The following is an 18,678-nucleotide window of genomic DNA, read 5'->3' on the forward strand; positions in this document are numbered from 1 at the left end:
AGAATGCTTCCCATTGAGCCATGGATGACACCTAAGAAGGTGGTGATGGGTCTCCTGTGTAACAATTTCTTCTACAACTGAATGGCTGGCTAGGTCTCTTCAGAGGGCATTGCAGCAGGAACTGAAGCCACATATAGGCCAGACCATACAAAATTGACGGGCAGGAATAGACCAACTGGTCCATCAAGCAAGGGAAGTTATAAATTCCACCCCAGGTAAAGGTGGCAGGTTCTATTCCTTGGAAGGACATTAGGGTGCCTTTAGGTGTTCAGCAACAATCCATCAGCTTCCATGGTCACTTTTCCTCTTGACTCAGTCCACAATTGATCCGATTTATTGAATCAAAATTTTACAACTTGCCTCTTTGTGATTTGAACTCATATCCTCTGTGTTACGATTGCCAGTGTCATAACCATGAGACAACAGCATCAATTTTTAAAAAAAACTTTAGGGTCTTCAATTGAGTTAATTTAAATTTGATGACATCATAAACAAAGTGAATTAGTCATTAGACTTTCTCCCGTGTCATAAAGCTTTGAGGTTGACACCTGGTGACAATGTTGTCTACCTTGGTACTTTCAATCGGGATTTGCAACCGAGTGGTGTGGCCAGAGGAGGAGGGGAAAATGGAGTGCAAAAGTGACCAGGAATTCAAAGAGATGTTGGAAACAGAGCGGAGGAAGCTTGACATGGAGCGTAGGATGAGAAAAACTTATGAGGCTGTTGCTCAGGAAAACGCTGAGCCAATGGAGGGTATTTGCCTCAACACTTTTACGGAAGGTCAGCAGTATGTAGCTTTTAAAAGACTTTTTCTGTGTGGTAATGGTACTTTGATTTTTTTCCTTCCTTTGAAGCAGCTCATTTCTCTTCAGTAAAGGACTCTGTATTAACCAGTTTTGCGGGTGGCTCAAAAAAACCCAACATTGACAAGCTTGATTCAGTCCTAAACCTGACATCGTCCTATCAGAGGTCACTGGACACTGCTAAAGAGCATGGACATTCCTGGTTTTATGTGTCTCAGCTCCGCACCATGCAGCCAATCTACCTCCTGACCCATCAAGCAGTCTCACCGATTTGAACTTTACAGCCAATTAAGTACTTTTGAAATGTTGTAATGTAGGAAAAATGGCAGCCAATTTGTGGAAAGTATGGTCACAAAAAAAGCAGTGTGATAACGACCAGATGATCTGTTTTAGTGATGTTGGTTGAGGGATAAATATTGGCCAGGGATAACGCCCCTGCTATTCTTTGAATAGTGTCATGGGATATTTTACATCTACCTGAGAGGACAGACAGAGCCTCAGTTTAATGTCATCATTTTTGACGGTGCAGCACTCCCTCAGTACTCTTCTTCTTCTTAGGCAGTCCCTCGGAACCGAGGATGACTTGCTTCCACATTAAAAATGAGTTCTCAGGTGACTGATGAGTCCAATGCGGGACCTACAGTCTCTGTCACATTGGAGCAGACGGTGGTTGAAGGGGCGGGTGGGTGGGGTGCTTGAGTTGACGTGCGCTCCTTGCGCTGCCTGCGCTTGGCTTCCGCTTGTTCCCGGCGAAGAGACTCGAGGTGTTCGGCGCCTTCTTGGATGCTTCTTCTCCACTTTGTGCGATCTTGGGCCAGGGATTCCCAGGTGTCAGTGGGGATGATGCACTTTTTCAAGAGGCTTTGAGGGTGTCCTTGAAGCGTTTCCTCTGCCCATCTGCCGCTCTCATGCCGTGCCAGAGCTCCGAGTAGTGTGCTCGTTTTGGGAGTCTCGTATCGGGCATGCGGACGATGTGACCCGTCCATCGGAGCTGATCAAGCGTGGTCAAAGCTTCAATGCTGGGGATGTTGACCTGAGCGAGAACACTGATGTTGGTGCGCCTATCCTGCCAATGAATTTGCAGGATCTTGTGGAGGCAGCGTTGGTGGCACCTCTCCAGTGCGTTGAGGTGCCTGCTGTACATGGTCCATGTCTCTGAGGTATACAGCAGGGTGGGTATCACTGCTGCTCTGTAGACCATGAGCTTAGTGCCGGGTTTGAGGTCTTGGTCTTCAAACATTATCTTCCTCAGGCGACCGAAGGCTGCACTGGCACACTGAAGGCGGTGTTGGACTTCATCATCGACGTTTGCCCTTGTTGACAGTAGGCTCCCGAGGTATGGAAAGTGGTCCACGTTGTCCAAGGCCTTGTCGTGGATTTTGATAATCGGGGGGCAGCACTGTGTGGTGGGGGCAGGTTGATAGAGGACCTTTGTCTTACGGATGTTTAGTGTAAGGCCCATGCTCTCGTACGCTTCAGTAAAGGTGTTGACGATGGTTTGGAGTTCGACATCCGAGTGAGCGCAGACGCAAGCGTCGTCTGCATACTATAATTCGATGACAGAGGATGGGAAGACCTTGGATCTGGACTGGAGGCGACGGAGGTTGAACAGTTTCCCGTTTGTTCTGTAAATTAGCTCCACTCCAGCGGGGAGGTTACTGAGGGTGAGATAGAGCATTGCTGCAAGGAAGATCGAGAAAAGCGTTGGTGCGATGACACAGCCTTGCTTGACCCCGGTTCATACGTGAATTGGGTCTGTGGTAGAACCGTTGGTCAGGATCACGGCTTGCATGTCGTCGTGAAGCAGGCGGAGGATGGTGACAAACTTGAGGGCAGCCGAATTTCAGGAGGACACTCCATAATCCCTCACGGTTGACGGTGTCGAAGGCCTTTGTGAGACGGTGCCGAAGGCCTTTGTGAGATCAAAGAAGGCCATGTACAGCGGTTGGTGCTGTTCCCTGCATTTCTCTTGTAATTGACGTGCGGTGAAGATCATGTCCATTGTGCCCCTTAGTGGGCGGAATCCGCATTGTGACTCTGGGAGGAGCTCTTCGGCCACTGGGAGAAGGTGATTGAGGAGGATTCTTGCGATGACTTTCCCTGTGGCAGACAGCAGGGAACCTCCCCTGTAATTACTGCAATCGGACTTGTCACCTTTCTTGAAGATGGTCTCAATTACGGCGTCTCTGAGATCCCCTGGCATGCTCTCCTCCTTCCAGATAAGAGAAATTAGTTCATGAATTCGCGGCAGTAGTGCTTCTCCGCCATGCTTTAGTGCCTCGGCGGGGATTCCATCTGCTCCTGAGGCCTTGTTCTTAAGTTGTCGGATGGCCTTTTCAACCTCATGCCGGGCTGGGGCACTGCACTGCACTGGGAGTGTCAGCCTAGATCTTGTGCTCAAGTCTCTGGTGTGGGACCAATAAATTTGCTTCTATATAAATCCCAATTAAAAAGGTTGATGTTTCACCAGTACAGAACTAATTGTGTTTCCTGCATTCATTAAAGCTGATTAAAGCTCTCTAAAATATGTAAGTCAGTATACACTAACATGTTTTTTAATTAGATTTACTGAAGTGACTAAACTGACCAGTGCTTTAAGGTCATCGTGGATTAACAGCTCAATGGTACTTTAAATTGACTTAAACTTCCCTGCTTGTCAGGCAAAGGTTAAACGTTAACATTACTACAATGCGAAGAGAAATCAATAGCAACAACAACTTGTATTTATATAGCGCCTTTAACGTAGTAAAACGTCCCAAGGCACTGCACAGGAGTATTTTAAGACAATAAATTTGACACCTATCCACATAAGGATAAATTAGGGCAGGTGGCCAAAAGCTTGGTTTGAGCAGCGGATGAGCTGAGGCAAGGGCGGAGACAGGCAATGTTACGGAGGTGGAAGTAGGCGGTATTTGTTATGCTGCGGATGTGTGGTCGGAAGCTCATTTCAGGGTCAAATATGACACCAAGGTTGCGAACAGTGTGGTTCAGCCTCAGACAGATGTTAGGGAGAGAGATGGAGTCAGTGGCTAGGGAACGGAGTTTGTGGCGGGGACCAAAAACAATGGCTTCGGTTTTCCCAATATTTAACTGAAGAAAATCTTTGCTCATCCAGAACTGTATGTCGGACAAGCAGTCTGACAATTTAGAAGAAGTAGTGAGGCAGAGCTGGATGTCGTCAGCGTACATGTGGAAACTGACCCTGTGTTTTCGGATGATGTCACCACAGGACAACATGTGGATGAGAAATAGGAGTGAGCGAAGGATAGATCCTTAGGGGACACCAGAGGTAACGATGCGGGAGCGGGAAGAGAAGCCGTTGCAGGTGATTCTCTGGTTACGATTAGATAGATAAGAATGGAACCAGGCGAGTGCAGTCCCACCCAGCTGGACAACGGTGGAGAGGCGTTGGAGAAGGATGGAGTGGTTAACCGTGTCAAAGGCTGCAGACAAATCAAGACAGACAAGGAGGGATAGTTTACCTTTGTCCCAGTCACAGAGGATGTCATTTGTGACTTTGACGAGAGCCGTTTCGGTACTGTGGCAAGGGCGGAAATCTGATTGGAGGGATTCAAACATGGAATTGCGGGAAAGATGGGCACGGATTTGGGAGGCAACAACATGTTCAAGGACTTTGGAGAGGAAAGGGGGTTTGGAGATTGGGTGGTAGTTTGCAAGGACGGAGGGATCAAGGTTTGGTTTTTTGAGGAGAGGTGATGACGGCAGATTTGAGGGAGAGGGGGACAGTACCTGAGGAGAGAGAACTGTTAACAATATCAGCTAACATGGGAGCCAGAAAAGGAAGTTGGGTGGTCAGCATTTTGGTGGGAATAGGGTCGAGGGAGCAGGAGGTGGGTCTCATTGAAAAGATGAGCGCAGAGAGGTCCTGAGGGGAGATCGGAGAGAAACTGGAGAAAGATGTGAGTTCAGGGCTAGGGCAGGGGGGAACCTTAGGGGAAGTTTGGCCCAGTGGGCTAGGGGAAGGAAGGGAAGCGGCAGAGGCAGCTGAATGGATGGTCTCAATCTTAGAGACAAAGTCCATGAGCTCCTCACATTTGTTATCGGAGGTGAGGGTGGAGGAGACAGGGGAGAGGGTTTTAAGAAGACGGTTAGCAGTAGAGAATAGGAGCTGGGGTTTATCTTTGCATTCCAGAATGATTCTGGAATAATGAGCAGTATAATATTTGCTGAATTCTGGACAAGTCAGATTAACCCTTTCCTTTTGACACTTCAAAATTACTTAATTGGCTGTAAAGCACCTTGGGTAATTCTGTGGTCGTGAAAGGCGCTACAGAAACACAAGTCTTTTCTTTCACCCAAAAGATATGAAAACTGGCTGTCTTCATTATGCTAATTTTGAGGTTACAATTTGTGATGGTCCTGTTGGGAAACTTGGACTGAAGTTATAAGATATTCATCATGTGGAAGTCTATGTGGTGAAGATCAGTGCTGTTAGGTAGGAAGTTACAGGATTTTGACCCAGCAACGATGAAGGAACGTTAATATATGTCGTACTTAGGATGATTTGTGACTTGCAGGGGAACTTGGAGGTGATGGTGCCTGATGCGCCTGCACCCCTTGAGCCATAGAATAGTACAGCATAGAAGGAGGCCATTTGGCTCATCGAGTTTGTGCCGGCTCTTTCGAAGAGCAATCCAGTTAATCGCACTCCCCCACTCTTTCTTCTTATCCCTACAATTTCTTCTCCTTCAAGTATTTTTCCAATTCTCTTTTGAAGGTTTCTCCAGTCTATCCATGTAAGTGTAATCCCTTATCCCTGGAACCATTCTAGTACATCTCTTCTGTAGCCTCTCAAAAGCCTTCACGTCCTTCCTAAACTCTGGTACCCAAAATTGGACACAATACTCCAGGTGGGGCCGAACTAGTATTTTATATAGATTTAGCATAACTTCCTGGCTTTTATACTCTATGCCTCTATTTATAAAGCTAAGGATCTCATATCACATATGCTTTACTAACTGCTTTGTTAACCTGTCCTGTCACCTTCCATTACTCCAGCCTGTCTATGTCCTCTTGAAGACTCTTCCTCACTGTTTACTATGCTTCCGAGTTTCTTGTCATCTGTAAATTTTGAAATTGTGATGTGTACCCCTAAGTCTAAGTCATTAATGTATATCAAATGATGGAGATGATGGAGGGCATGGGTTTGGGAGATGTTGAGGCTCCTCCGGCCTATAGCACCCTCTCCATGCGGTCCCAGTGATGGGGTTCCTTCTGCCAGTGGAACCCTCTTCATGGAGTCCTAGCTATGAGGCTTCTCTCACCTGTAGAACCCTCTCTATGGATTCCCAGTGATGAGGCTTCTTCTGCCTGTGGAAGTAATGAAGAACCCCTCTCCCAGACATCATTATCACCTGGGGCTCTGTAAAAAGCAGAGTTTTTAAATTTCAGTTCATAATCCATAATAACAAACTTGTTGAACATCATTGCCTGATGTGTTTGCACATTTTGTTTTCATTTGTGAGGTTTAAACTAAATACCTCTATTTTATTTCCACAGATAATATAGACGTTCCAAGCTTCAAACTACGTGGTAAGTGCTGGAACAAGAAACAAGCTGAAGTCAACGATTTATGGGATATGTTATGAAAAAAGAATAACATAATAGCTCCTGCTAGTGGCACTGTCCAGTCACCATTTGAAATGTGCACTGTTGTCATTAAACAAAAGATGTTTGACAACCCATAATTTGTTTGTAGAGAGGGTCCAAGCCAGAGTGGAAGTAAACGTCTGAATTCCCTCAGTATGCATTTGGGATCAATTGGTTTCCAGGTGCAAAGGAACCCTCCTTATACGAGTGTAATATATGTGGGTAGAACAAATGAAGGACAGAGACAGGATGAGTTGCTAGTCCATGTGCTTGCTTTATTAGGCCAGAGCGAACTGAGCATGCTCATACCCAAACCATGTGATAATACATTACACTGCTTTCCCCCTTAAAAAAAATGTATGTATTCAAATACAACAAAACTATGGTCCCACGTTTCCCAGCATTACATGTACCATGTAACAAAAGCTCCTGGCTTTTAAAAAAAATGAACTACAAATCTAGTTTAATAACAGGTTTGCGGAGCCTTCCTGATCTCCTTACAGGTTTTAGTGTTGAACCAATTTTCGGTCTGTTTTGTTTTGGTTCAGAACTCAAAGATGATCCTGTTTCTATCTCAGACTTGTTACTGAAGTCTGAACTGAGTCAAACTCATATATGTGTTCATGATCAAGTGGTTCACGATCATGTCTTGGTTCATCTCCAGCAGAGATCATTTGATCTACATGAACACTCGGACTTTGTCACCAATTTCAACCAAATATCTCTTGGTTCCACCAACCTCTACTATGGTTCCTACATCCCACTTGTGTGAACTCGACTTGCCAGGGGGACTGAGAACACGAACACACTCGTTTTGTTTGAAACTGCGTTCTTTCTGACTGGTGTCATAATATCGTTTCTGATTCAACTCAACAAACGCCCATCTATTCCCCTTACAATAGAATCCCCTATTACTATAGCTCTCCCACTCGTTTTCCTCCCGTCTTGTGCAGCAGGACCACCCACGGTGCCAGGAAGTTGGCTGCTGCTGCCTTCCTCTAATAAGCCATCCTCCCCAACAATATCCAAAGTGGTATATCTGTTTGAGAGGGGGATGTCCACAGGGGAGTCCTGCACTACCTGCCTGCGCCTACTACTGTACTTTGCCTGATGGTCACCCATTCCCTTCCTGCCTGTGCAGCCTTTACCTGCGGTGTGACCAACTCACTAAACGTGCTATCCACGACATCCTCAGCTTCGCGGATGCTCCAGTGTATATCCATTCGCAGCTGCAGCGCCGCAATGCGGTCTGCCAGTAGCTGTATCTGGATACACTTCCCGCACACATGGTCGTCAGGGACACAGGAAGTGTCCCTGATTTCCCACATAGCGCAGGAGGAGCATGCCACGGGGCCGAGCTGTGCTGCCATGACTTACCCTTTAATTAACTTAAATTATATTACTTCAAATCAAAGACCGCTAATTACACTACAATTAAATGATATTAATTACTCAAGGGCCCTTGTTTACTAGCACTCCCCGCTACACAACAGAGACCTTAGAGACTATAAACCATAAAATTAAGACCTTCTGAACCTTAAACACTATTAACCTTAACAGTCAAACTATAGAGTAGTATATATAGTCACCTGGCTGTACTCACCCAATCAGCTGCTTCCTCTTGCCCGCATCACTTTTTGAATCGTGACGTGGCTCTGGAACGCCGCCGCCGATCGCTGAGATTGGTAAGCCTCAGCTTCTCCTGACACTGGGCCTCTTAGCAGTCCTCCAGTCCTCCGGCACCACACCTGAAGCCAGAGAGGATTGGAAAATGATGGTCAGGGCTTCTGCTATTTCCTCTTTTGCTTCACTTAACAGCCTGGGATACATTTCATCCAGATCTGGAGATTTATCCACTTTTAAAGCTGCTAAACCCCTTAATACTTCCTCTCTCACTATGCTTATTTCATCTAATATTTCACACTCCTCCTCCCTGATAGCAATGTCTGCTTCGCCCCTCTCCTTTGTGAAAACAGATGCAAAGTATTCATTAAGAACCCTACCGACGTCTTCCGCCTCCACACACAGATTACCCTCATGATCTCTAATAGGCCCTACCCTTTCTTTAGTTATCCTCTTACTCTTAATATATTTATAAAAAACTTCTTTGGGTTTTCCTTGATTTTACTTGCTAAGAATTTTTCATGCTCTCTCTGGGGGAGGACTTCACACCATACAGCACCTTGGTGTATGAGTAGTCCCTTGTGTGTGTTGATGGTGAGATACTGTTGACTCTCTTTGTAAAGATTCAGCTGAGCGTAAGCGTGCGACAGGTCAAGCTTGGAGAAAACCTTTGGCCCAGAGAGTGCTACATACAAATCTTGCGACATAGGTAACGGATACTGCTCATCGTCAAATGCTTGGTTGATAGTAACTTTGTAGTCACCGTACAAGCGTACATTTTTGTCTGCCTTGTGCACTACCACAATTGGGGGGTAGCCCATTCACTTTTGTCAGTTTTTACTAGCACTCCGTTCTCTCCGAGCTTCGCTAGCTCTTCCTCCACCTGACTTTTCATCGCATAGCGGACCGGCCTTGCCTTACAATAGACAGGCTTCATGTTGGACTTGATACAGATATGCACGTCATACCCAGTGATGGCCTCATAACTGTCTGTGAACATGCTTTTGTACTTGTTCAGCATTGTGTTGAGTCGCTTCTTTGAAGCATCTACACTGAAGTCATTTTTCCAGTCTAGTTTTAACTTCCTCAACCAGTCTTTGCCCATGAGAGTTGGCCTTCTGTTATAGCTCGCTACAATAATACGCAGCTTTACTGACAGGCCATTGGGTTGAACTGTACATTCCATTTGCCCACATGTCTTTAGGGTTTCTCCAGAGTAGGTTTTTTACTCAACGGTACGCTTTGTAAGTGGTACTTGATTAAACTTATTGTCATATGTGTCCTTACTCATGATAGAGCAGTCCACAGCTGTGTCGATACACATATCAATATATTGCTTGTTGATCAAAAGTTTTGTACAAAAGTCTTTCTCACGAATGCTAGCGTTGCCCCTAGTGGCATAGATACTGTAGATACCTAGTTCTTCAACATCAGGTGTGTTCACTTCAATATTGTGAATTCCTCCCTTTTGTTGTCGCTGCTTTGCATTGCCACTAGAATGGTTTTTACTTCCTGCTTTAGAACTAGCTCTGCAAGTTGTTGAAATAGGACCTTCTGGCAGTGAAAACACTTCGCATTTCTGTATTGGCAGGACTGTGGTGAGTGATTTCCATTGCAGCGATAACAATTCACTGAACTGCTCTCACCGACATGCTTTTGACCCGGTCTCACAGCTTTAGGTTTGGCGGTGGCTTTGTTAATGTAGACCTCAGCTGCACTAGTCACTTGAGTTGGACGAAGCTCCCTAGCATTCTTAGACGCCATCTCCATAGATAGGACAATTTTGCATGCTATGCCAAACGTTAGGTTCAGAGTGTTCAGTAACTTGGACTGTGTGTGCTCATCCACCAGTCCACACACAAACTTATCTCACAGCGCACGATCCAACAATGTGCCGAAGTTACAATGTAAAGACAGATTCTTCAGAGCTACAATATACTCACTGATGGTTTCACTTTGTTTTTGGGTTCTGCTACCAAACTTATAGCTCTCTGCTATTTTTAATGTCTTTGGGTTGAAATGGTCCTTGAGTTTCTCGACAATGTCGTCAAATGACGAACCCTTCGTTTTCCATGGTGCGAGTAGGTTTGTCAACGTTCTGTAGACAGCTGGCCCGATCTCCGTTAGAAAAATTGCTTTCTTCCGCTCACAAATTACTTTATTTTGAGCTTGAACATTCTCATCTGCACCTTCGGTCTCAATAATGTTATTGGCTCTAAAAAACATCTCCATCCGCTCAATCTAAGAACCGAATGGTTTGCGAGCTCGGTCATGCATGCCAAGGCTTCCGATGAATTCTGTAGGTGCGGCTATGATTGTCCTGATCCCGTCGAACAGTGACTAAGCACGCTACCTGTGTACCTATGAGAATCAACGCCGCTGTTTTTGTGTATACATACACACGAAGGCGAAGCTCAGACGATTCTGCATGAGCATTAATGGTAAAACATCACAAAAATTCAGTTTAGGTATCACAAATTCACCTTAAACTTGCCCACTCGAAGGCTGTGTCCTTCCATGATCCCTAAAAATGACTTTGGGATCCCATCCTCGTCGCCAAAATGAAATATAGGTGAGTAGAACAAATGGAGGACCGAGACATGATGAGTTGCTAGTCCATGTGCTTGCTTTATTAGGCCAGAGCGAACTCAGCATGCTCATACCAAACCATGCAATAATACATTGCAACAAGCATACGGAAATGTTTGGCAGGAAAAGACCAGCTGGTTCATCCAGCCTGTTCCACACAGCCAAGCTGCCTTGTGCATCACGATTAAGATACACTCCCTGCCCACCTGAAGCCACGTAATCTCCTGGGAGAGGTGGAAAACCAGATGAAAACCCCGGACCCAATTAGCAGAAAATAATAGCCAGGCAGTTTCTCTCCGACCCCTTTAGGCAATCAAAATCAGTCCAGGAGGTCACCACTTATTTTAGGGTTATGAGATTTCTAGGGTTACCTCTTTTCGGGAGGGAAGGCAAAATGCTCGTGCCTTGCCGAGTATGTGTAAGTGGGAGGCATCTATGCCAGCTGACTTTCCTTTGATTTGTCTGGGCAGCCACCTGGAAGAAGCTGGTAGTAGGCCTTCACTCTGAGAGGCCGAACACGGCAAGGCCTAAAAATGCGGGTGGGTGACACCTTTTCTTGATCCTTTTTTTCCGAACAGCCACCAAAAGGTCAGTAGCTGGCAGCATTGATTTCATGGTGCTAGCCAATTCTCTCATATTCCTGGGCACCCAGGCAATTGCAGCAGCCACTGCACCCCAACCCACCGCCCGCCGCCCCCTTGTGGGCCTAGACCCAGGTAACTCTCCACCAATCAATAGCACTGATTGATTTTGTTTCAGGACGTATTCCCTGGGCTTGATTTTCACTGCCTTCGCCTGGCGCTAACAGGGCAGTAACGGCCTCAAAATGGAGTCGGTAGCTTTACCGTCCCCGTACTGCGAGATGATGCTGATGACGCCAGTTTGAAAGGTGCCTACCGCTGGGTGTCGAAAGCCTGTTTCAGGTGGTTGGCCCTTTTACATATGCTAATCAGGTTCCTAGGATGTAAAAAGGCCCCCAAATGCCATTTATAGTTGTCAGAGCCCAACCCGGGCGCCTTACGATCAGTTCCGTGGGTGATGGAGCCGAAGAGCCCTGGTAAAAGTAAATGTGAAATTAAATTTGCGGGCCACCCCACCCTCTGCAATCTCGAACCCAGCCCACATAACTCTCCTCGCTGCCGGCCTTATCAAGACCATATTCGGAGGCCTCAATCAATGCGAGCATGCATCGGGACACTCCTTTGGCGCCCCGCAGCTCCCTGGCCCGATGCTAATGAGACTGGGGCCTCAAAGTGACGCCCACCCCTTCCATGCGGGTATGGGACAACACACTGCCATGCTTCATTGGCTGACCGCTCAAAACTGAGCACTTTAATGTGGAAGATCAATAGGTGGCGGGTTCGGGGTCAGGGGTCGATGATAGAATAATGAGACATGAGCTGGCATTGCCCTCCCAGTGGTGGAGGGACTTCAACCCACCCCTTGCCATTCTGCTGGAAGCCATTTCTCTGGGTCAGTGAACATCAGTAATACACAGTAGGCTTCCAGCATGATTCCCACAGACCAGAAGGATCTACTGGACTGCACCACTGTACCACCACTCCAGCATCAGGAGAGCCAGGAAGTGCCATTTAAAGGGGAGCTCAGAACTGAATGCTTTGGCTTAGACCAAGGGCATTCAGCAGGTACCTTCAGAGGGGCGGTGATGGTGGTGGAGGCGGCAGCATTGAGAGAGAAAAGGTGGCTACAGAGACCTTCTGCCTCTATGGAGCCTGAGGCCCATGACTGCTGCTTCCCGGCACAAGTTGCACCTTCCTCATGGCAAAGACAGCAAGGCTACAGCAAATTTGCCTGGGATCTGGGTATCACCATTGCTGGCCTCAACTACCCAAATTTTGCCTAATTTTCTGAGGCAATCCCACCCAATTTCAGGCGGGATCAGAGAGTGGATCAGTCCAATGGACTCTGGAAGCAGTTGGGCTTACTGAGTCAAATAGCTTCTCCCTCTGGATTCTTTATTTTTTTCTGTCGTCGTCTACCGGTTTGCAGAATTGTGATTAACATCTACTATTTTTTATTCAACAGAAAATCTTCCCAGATTTGGAATATATAAACCGCCAAATGAAGAAGCTATGTATGAGTATGCCAGGATGCACGCAACGTGTAAGAAATCTTTTCTAATCTTGAATTTAGAGTTAGAGCCTTTTTTAGCAGGATGTTGAATAGAACGACATTTCAGTTTTGAGTTAAAAAAAAAACGTATTGCTCCCTTTATAGATCCATTCACAAATGAGCCATGAATGATTGCCCACCAGATGGTGACTACACAAATGGCTTCGGTGGTAGCACTAGCTCAGTGAGAGGAAAAATGTATCTTGTTCCAATATGGGCTGATGGAGTGCGTGTTCATGGCGCATGTGTGATGGAATGTACTTTGGTAGTGTGCATTGATGGAGTGAGTGTCAATATATTGTGTGTGAATTAACTGACTGTTAATGCAGTTTGTGTTGATGTTCTGTATGTTGATGCTGTAGGTTGAAGTGGTGTATGTCAATGGAGTGTGTTAATGGAGCATGTGTTGATAGAATGTTTGTGGTTTGAGTCGGGTTTGACGCAGAGCATTTTGATGGAGTGCGTGCTCTAATGTGTTATTGCATCAATGTCTTTTGAGGCTATACAATTTGATTAAGTGGATGCTAAAGAATGCTGAATGTCTGTTGATGGTGTGTGTGTTGATGGGCTGTGTGTTGATGGGTTTGTGTTGATGGGGTTTGTGTTGATGGGGTTTGTGTTGATGCGGTTTGTGTTGATGGGGTGTGTGTTGATGGGGTGTGTGTGGATGCGGTTTGTGTTGATGGGTTGTGTGTTGATGCGGTTTGTGTTGATGGGGTTTGCGTTGATGGGGTTTGTGTTGATGGGGTGTGTGTTGATGGGGTGTGTGTTGATGGGGTGTGTGCTGATGGGGTGTGTGTTGATGGGGTGTGTGTTGATGGGGTGTGTGTTGATGGGGTTTGTGTTGATGGGGTGTGTGTTGATGGGGTTTGTGTTGATGGGGTTTGTGTTGATGGGGTTTGTGTTGATGCAGTTTGTGTTGATGGGGTTTGTGTTGATGGGGTGTGTGTTGATGGGGTTTGTGTTGATGGGGTTTGTGTTGATGGGGTTTGTGTTGATGGGGTGTGTGTTGATGCGGTTTGTGTTGATGGGGTGTGTGTTGATGGGGTGTGTGTTGATGGGGTGTGTGTTGATGGGGTTTGTGTTGATGGGGTTTGTGTTGATGGGGTTTGTGTTGATGGGTTTGTGTTGATGGGGTTTGTGTTGGTGGGGTGTGTGTTGATCGGGTGTGTGTTGATGCGGTTTGTGTTGATGGGGTGTGTGTTGATGGGGTGTGTGTTGATGGGGTTTGTGTTGATGGGGTTTGTGTTGATGGGGCTTGTGTTGATGGGGTTTGTGTTGATGGGGTTTGTGTTGATGGGGTTTGTGTTGATGGGGCTTGTGTTGATGGGGTTTGTGTTGATGGGGTTTGTGTTGATGGGGTGTGTGTTGGTGGGGTTTGTGTTGATGGGGGTTGTGTTGATGGGGTTTGTGTTGATGGGGTTTGTGTTGATGGGGTTTGTGTTGATGGGGTGTGTGTTGATGGGGTTTGTGTTGATGGGGTGTGTGTTGATGGGCTGTGTGTTGATGGGTTTGTGTTGATGGGGTTTGTGTTGATGGGGTGTGTGTTGATGGGGTTTGTGTTGATGGGGTGTGTGTTGTTGGGGTGTGTGTTGATGGGGTTTGTGTTGATGGGGTGTGTGTTGATGGGATGTGTGTTGGTGGGGTGTGTGTTGATGGGGTTTGTGTTGATGGGGTTTGTGTTGATGGGGTGTGTGTTGATGGGATGTGTGTTGGTGGGGTGTGTGTTGATGGGGTGTGTGTTGATGGGGTTTGTGTTGATGGGGTTTGTGTTGATGGGGTGTGTGTTGATGGGGTTTGTGTTGATGGGGTTTGTGTTGATGGGGTTTGTGTTGATGGGGTTTGTGTTGATGGGGTTTGTGTTGATGGAGTTTGTGTTGATGGAGTTTGTGTTGATGGAGTTTGTGTTGATGGGGTTTGTGTTGATGGGGTGTGTGTTGATGGGTTGTGTGTTGATGGGGTGTGTGTTGATGCGGTTTGTGTTGATGCGGTTTGTGTTGATGCGGTTTGTGTTGATGGGGTTTGCGTTGATGGGGTTTGCGTTGATGGAGTGTGTGTTGATGGGATGTGTGTTGATGGGGTTTGTGTTGATGGGGATTGTGTTGATGGGGTTTGTGTTGATGGGGTTTGTGTTGACGGGGTTTGTGTTGACGGGGTTTGTGTTGACGGGGTTTGTGTTGATGGGGTTTGTGTTGATGGGGTGTGTGTTGATGGGGTTTGTGTTGATGGGGTTTGTGTTGATGGGGTTTGTGTTGATGGGGTGTGTGTTGATGGGGTTTATGTTGATGGGGTTTGTGTTGATGGGGTTTGTGTTGATGGGGTTTGTGTTCATGCGGTGTGTGTTGATGGGGTTTGTGTTGATGGGGTTTGTGTTGATGGGGTTTGTGTTGATGGGGTTTGTGTTGATGGGGTGTGTGTTGATGGGGTGTGTGTTGATGGGGTGTGTGTTGATGGGGTTTGTGTTGATGCGGTTTGTGTTGATGCGGTTTGCGTTGATGGGGTTTGCGTTGATGGGGTGTGTGTTGATGGGGTTTGTGTTGATGGGGTTTGTGTTGATGGGGTTTGTGTTGATGGGGTGTGTGTTGATGGGGTGTGTGTTGATGGGGTGTGTGCTGACGGGGTTTGTGTTGACGGGGTTTGTGTTGATGGGGTTTGTGTTGATGGGGTGTGTGTTGATGGGGTGTGTGTTGATGGGGTTTGTGTTGATGGGGTTTGTGTTGATGGGGTTTGTGTTGATGGTGTTTGTGTTGATGGGGTGTGTGTTGATGGGGTTTGTGTTGATGGGGTGTGTGTTGATGGGGTTTGTGTTGATGGGGTGTGTGTTGATGGGGTTTGTGTTGATGGGGTTTGTGTTGATTTGGGTTTGTGTTGATGGGGTTTGTGTTGATTGGGTTTGTGTTGATGGGGTGTGTGTTGATGGGGTTTGTGTTGATGGGGTGTGTGTTGATGGGGTGTGTGTTGATGGGTGTGTGTTGATGGGGTTTGTGTTGATGGGGTGTGTGCTGATGCGGTTTGTGTTGATGGGGTGTGTGTTGATGGGGTTTGTGTTGATGGGGTTTGTGCTGATGGGATTTGTGTTGATGGGGTGTGTGTTGATGGGGTTTGTGTTGATGGGGTTTGTGCTGATGCGGTTTGTGTTGATGGGGTGTGTGTTGATGGGGTTTGTGTTGATGGGGTTTGTGCTGATGGGGTTTGTGCTGATGGGGTTTGTGTTGATGGGGATTGTGTTGATGGGGTGTGTGTTGATGGGGTTTGTGTTGATGGGGTGTGTGTTGATGGGGTTTGTGTTGATGGGGTGTGTGTTGATGGGGTTTGTGTTGATGGGGTTTGTGTTGATGGGGTTTGTGTTGATGGGGTGTGTGTTGATGGGGTTTGTGATGATGGGGTGTGTGTTGATGGGGTTTGTGCTGATGGGGTTTGTGTTGATGTGGTGTGTGTTGATGGGGTTTGTGTTGATGGGGTTTGTGTTGATGGGGTGTGTGTTGATGGGGTGTGTGTTGATGGGGTGTGTGTTGATGGGGTGTGTGTTGATGGGGTTTGTGTTGATGGGGTTTGTGTTGATGGGGTGTGTGTTGATGGGGTGTGTGTTGATGGGGTTTGTGTTGATGGGGTTTGTGCTGATGGGGTTTGTGTTGATGGGGTGTGTGTTGATGGGGTTTGTGTTGATGGGGTGTGTGTTGATGGGGTTTGTGTTGATGGGGTGTGTGCTGACGGGGTTTGTGTTGACGGGGTTTGTGTTGATGGGGTTTGTGTTGATGGGGTGTGTGTTGATGGGGTGTGTGTTGATGGGGTTTGTGTTGATGGGGTTTGTGTTGATGGTGTTTGTGTTGATGGGGTGTGTGTTGATGGGGTTTGTGTTGATGGGGTGTGTGTTGATGGGGTTTGTGTTGATGGGGTTTGTGTTGATTTGGGTTTGTGTTGATGGGGTTTGTGTTGATTGGGTTTGTGTTGATGGGGTGTGTGTTGATGGGGTTTGTGTTGATGGGGTGTGTGTTGATGGGGTGTGTGTTGATGGGTGTGTGTTGATGGGGTTTGTGTTGATGGGGTTTGTGCTGATGGGGTTTGTGTTGATGGGGTGTGTGTTGATGGGGTTTGTGTTGATGGGGTTTGTGCTGATGCGGTTTGTGTTGATGGGGTGTGTGTTGATGGGGTTTGTGTTGATGGGGTTTGTGCTGATGGGATTTGTGTTGATGGGGTGTGTGTTGATGGGGTTTGTGTTGATGGGGTTTGTGCTGATGCGGTTTGTGTTGATGGGGTGTGTGTTGATGGGGTTTGTGTTGATGGGGTTTGTGCTGATGGGATTTGTGTTGAGGGGGTGTGTGTTGATGGGGTTTGTGTTGATGGGGTTTGTGCTGATGGGGTTTGTGTTGATGGGGATTGTGTTGATGGGGTGTGTGTTGATGGGGTTTGTGTTGATGGGGTGTGTGTTGATGGGGTGTGTGTTGATGGGGTTTGTGTTGATGGGGTTTGTGTTGATGGGGTTTGTGTTGATGGGGTTTGTGTTGATGGGGTTTGTGATGATGGGGTTTGTGTTGATGGGGTTTGTGTTGAGGGGGTGTGTGTTGATGGGGTTTGTGTTGATGGGGTTTGTGCTGATGGGGTTTGTGTTGATGGGGATTGTGTTGATGGGGTGTGTGTTGATGGGGTTTGTGTTGATGGGGTGTGTGTTGATGGGGTGTGTGTTGATGGGATTTGTGATGATGGGGTTTGTGTTGATGGGGTTTGTATTGATGGGGTGTGTGTTGATGGGTTTTTTGTTGATGGGGTTTGTGTTGATGGGGTTTGTGTTGATGGGGTGTGTGTTGATGGGGTTTGTGTTGATGGGGTTTGTGTTGATGGGGTTTGTGTTGATGGGGTTTGTGTTGATGGGGTTTGTGTTGATGGGGTTTGTGTTGATGGGGTTTGTGTTGATGGGGTTTGTGTTGATGGGGTGTGTGTTGATGGGGTTTGTGTTGATGGGGTTTGTGTTGATGGGGTGTGTGTTGATGGGGTTTGTGTTGATGGGGTGTGTGTTGATGGGGTTTGTGTTGATGGGGTTTGTGTTGATGGGGTGTGTGTTGATGGGGTTTGTGTTGATGGGGTGTGTGTTGATGGGGTTTGTGTTGATGGGGTTTGTGTTGATGGGGTTTGTGTTGATGGGGTTTGTGATGATGGGGTTTGTGTTGATGGGGTTTGTGTTGATGGGGTTTGTGCTGATGGGGTTTGTGTTGATGGGGTGTGTGTTGATGGGGTTTGTGTTGATGGGGTTTGTGTTGATGTGGTTTGTGTTGATGGGGTTTGTGTTGATGGGGTTTGTGCTGATGGGGTTTGTGTTGATGGGGTTTGTGTTGACGGGGTTTGTGTTGATGGGGTTTGTGTTGATGTGGTTTGTGTTGATGTGGTTTGTGTTGATGGGGTTTGTTTTGATGGGGTTTGTGTTGATGGGGTTTGTGTTGATGTGGTTTGTGTTGATGTGGTTTGTGTTGATGGGGTTTGTTTTGATGGGGTTTGTGTTGATGGGGTTTGTGTTGATGGGGTTTGTGTTGATGGGGTTTGTGTTGATGGGGTTTGTGTTGATGGGGTGTGTGTTGATGGGGTTTGTGTTGATGGGGTTTGTGTTGATGGCGTTTGTGTTGATGGGGTTTGTGTTGATGGGGTTTGTGTTGATGGCGTTTGTGTTGATGGGGTTTGTGCTGATGGCGTTTGTGTTGATGGGGTTTGTGTTGATGGGGTTTGTGTTGATGGCGTTTGTGTTGATGGGGTTTGTGCTGATGGCGTTTGTGTTGATGGGGTGTGTGTTGATGGGGTGTGATCCAATGTATTGATGATTTAGCCAATAAAGCGATTTGAATTGAATTGAATTGAATAGTGTTGAGAGTTTAGCTGGATAAGCATCACAAAGCTTGTGGATTATGAGATTAACTGGAATCTGAAACATCAC

General features: G+C 46.8%; 1 protein-coding gene across 2 annotated transcripts in view; it reads left to right on the plus strand.

The window, feature by feature from the left end:
• The first annotated feature begins 594 nt into the window (after positions 1–594).
• LOC147116895 (uncharacterized) overlaps positions 595–18,678 on the plus strand; it is a 231,763-nt gene continuing 213,679 nt past the window's right edge. For both annotated transcript variants that reach the window (XM_085987334.1, XM_085987335.1), the window contains exons 1-3: positions 595–780; positions 6,324–6,356; positions 12,672–12,749. In XM_085987334.1, coding sequence (XP_085843460.1) covers positions 627–780; positions 6,324–6,356; positions 12,672–12,749 — 265 coding nt within the window. In that variant the 5' untranslated portion in view covers positions 595–626. The remainder of the gene's footprint in view (positions 781–6,323; positions 6,357–12,671; positions 12,750–18,678) is intronic.

Source organism: Somniosus microcephalus, chromosome 5 (assembly GCF_052327205.1).
Source record: "Somniosus microcephalus isolate GS21.2 chromosome 5, FLI_Smic_1.0, whole genome shotgun sequence".
NCBI classification, from domain to species: domain Eukaryota; kingdom Metazoa; phylum Chordata; class Chondrichthyes; order Squaliformes; family Somniosidae; genus Somniosus; species Somniosus microcephalus.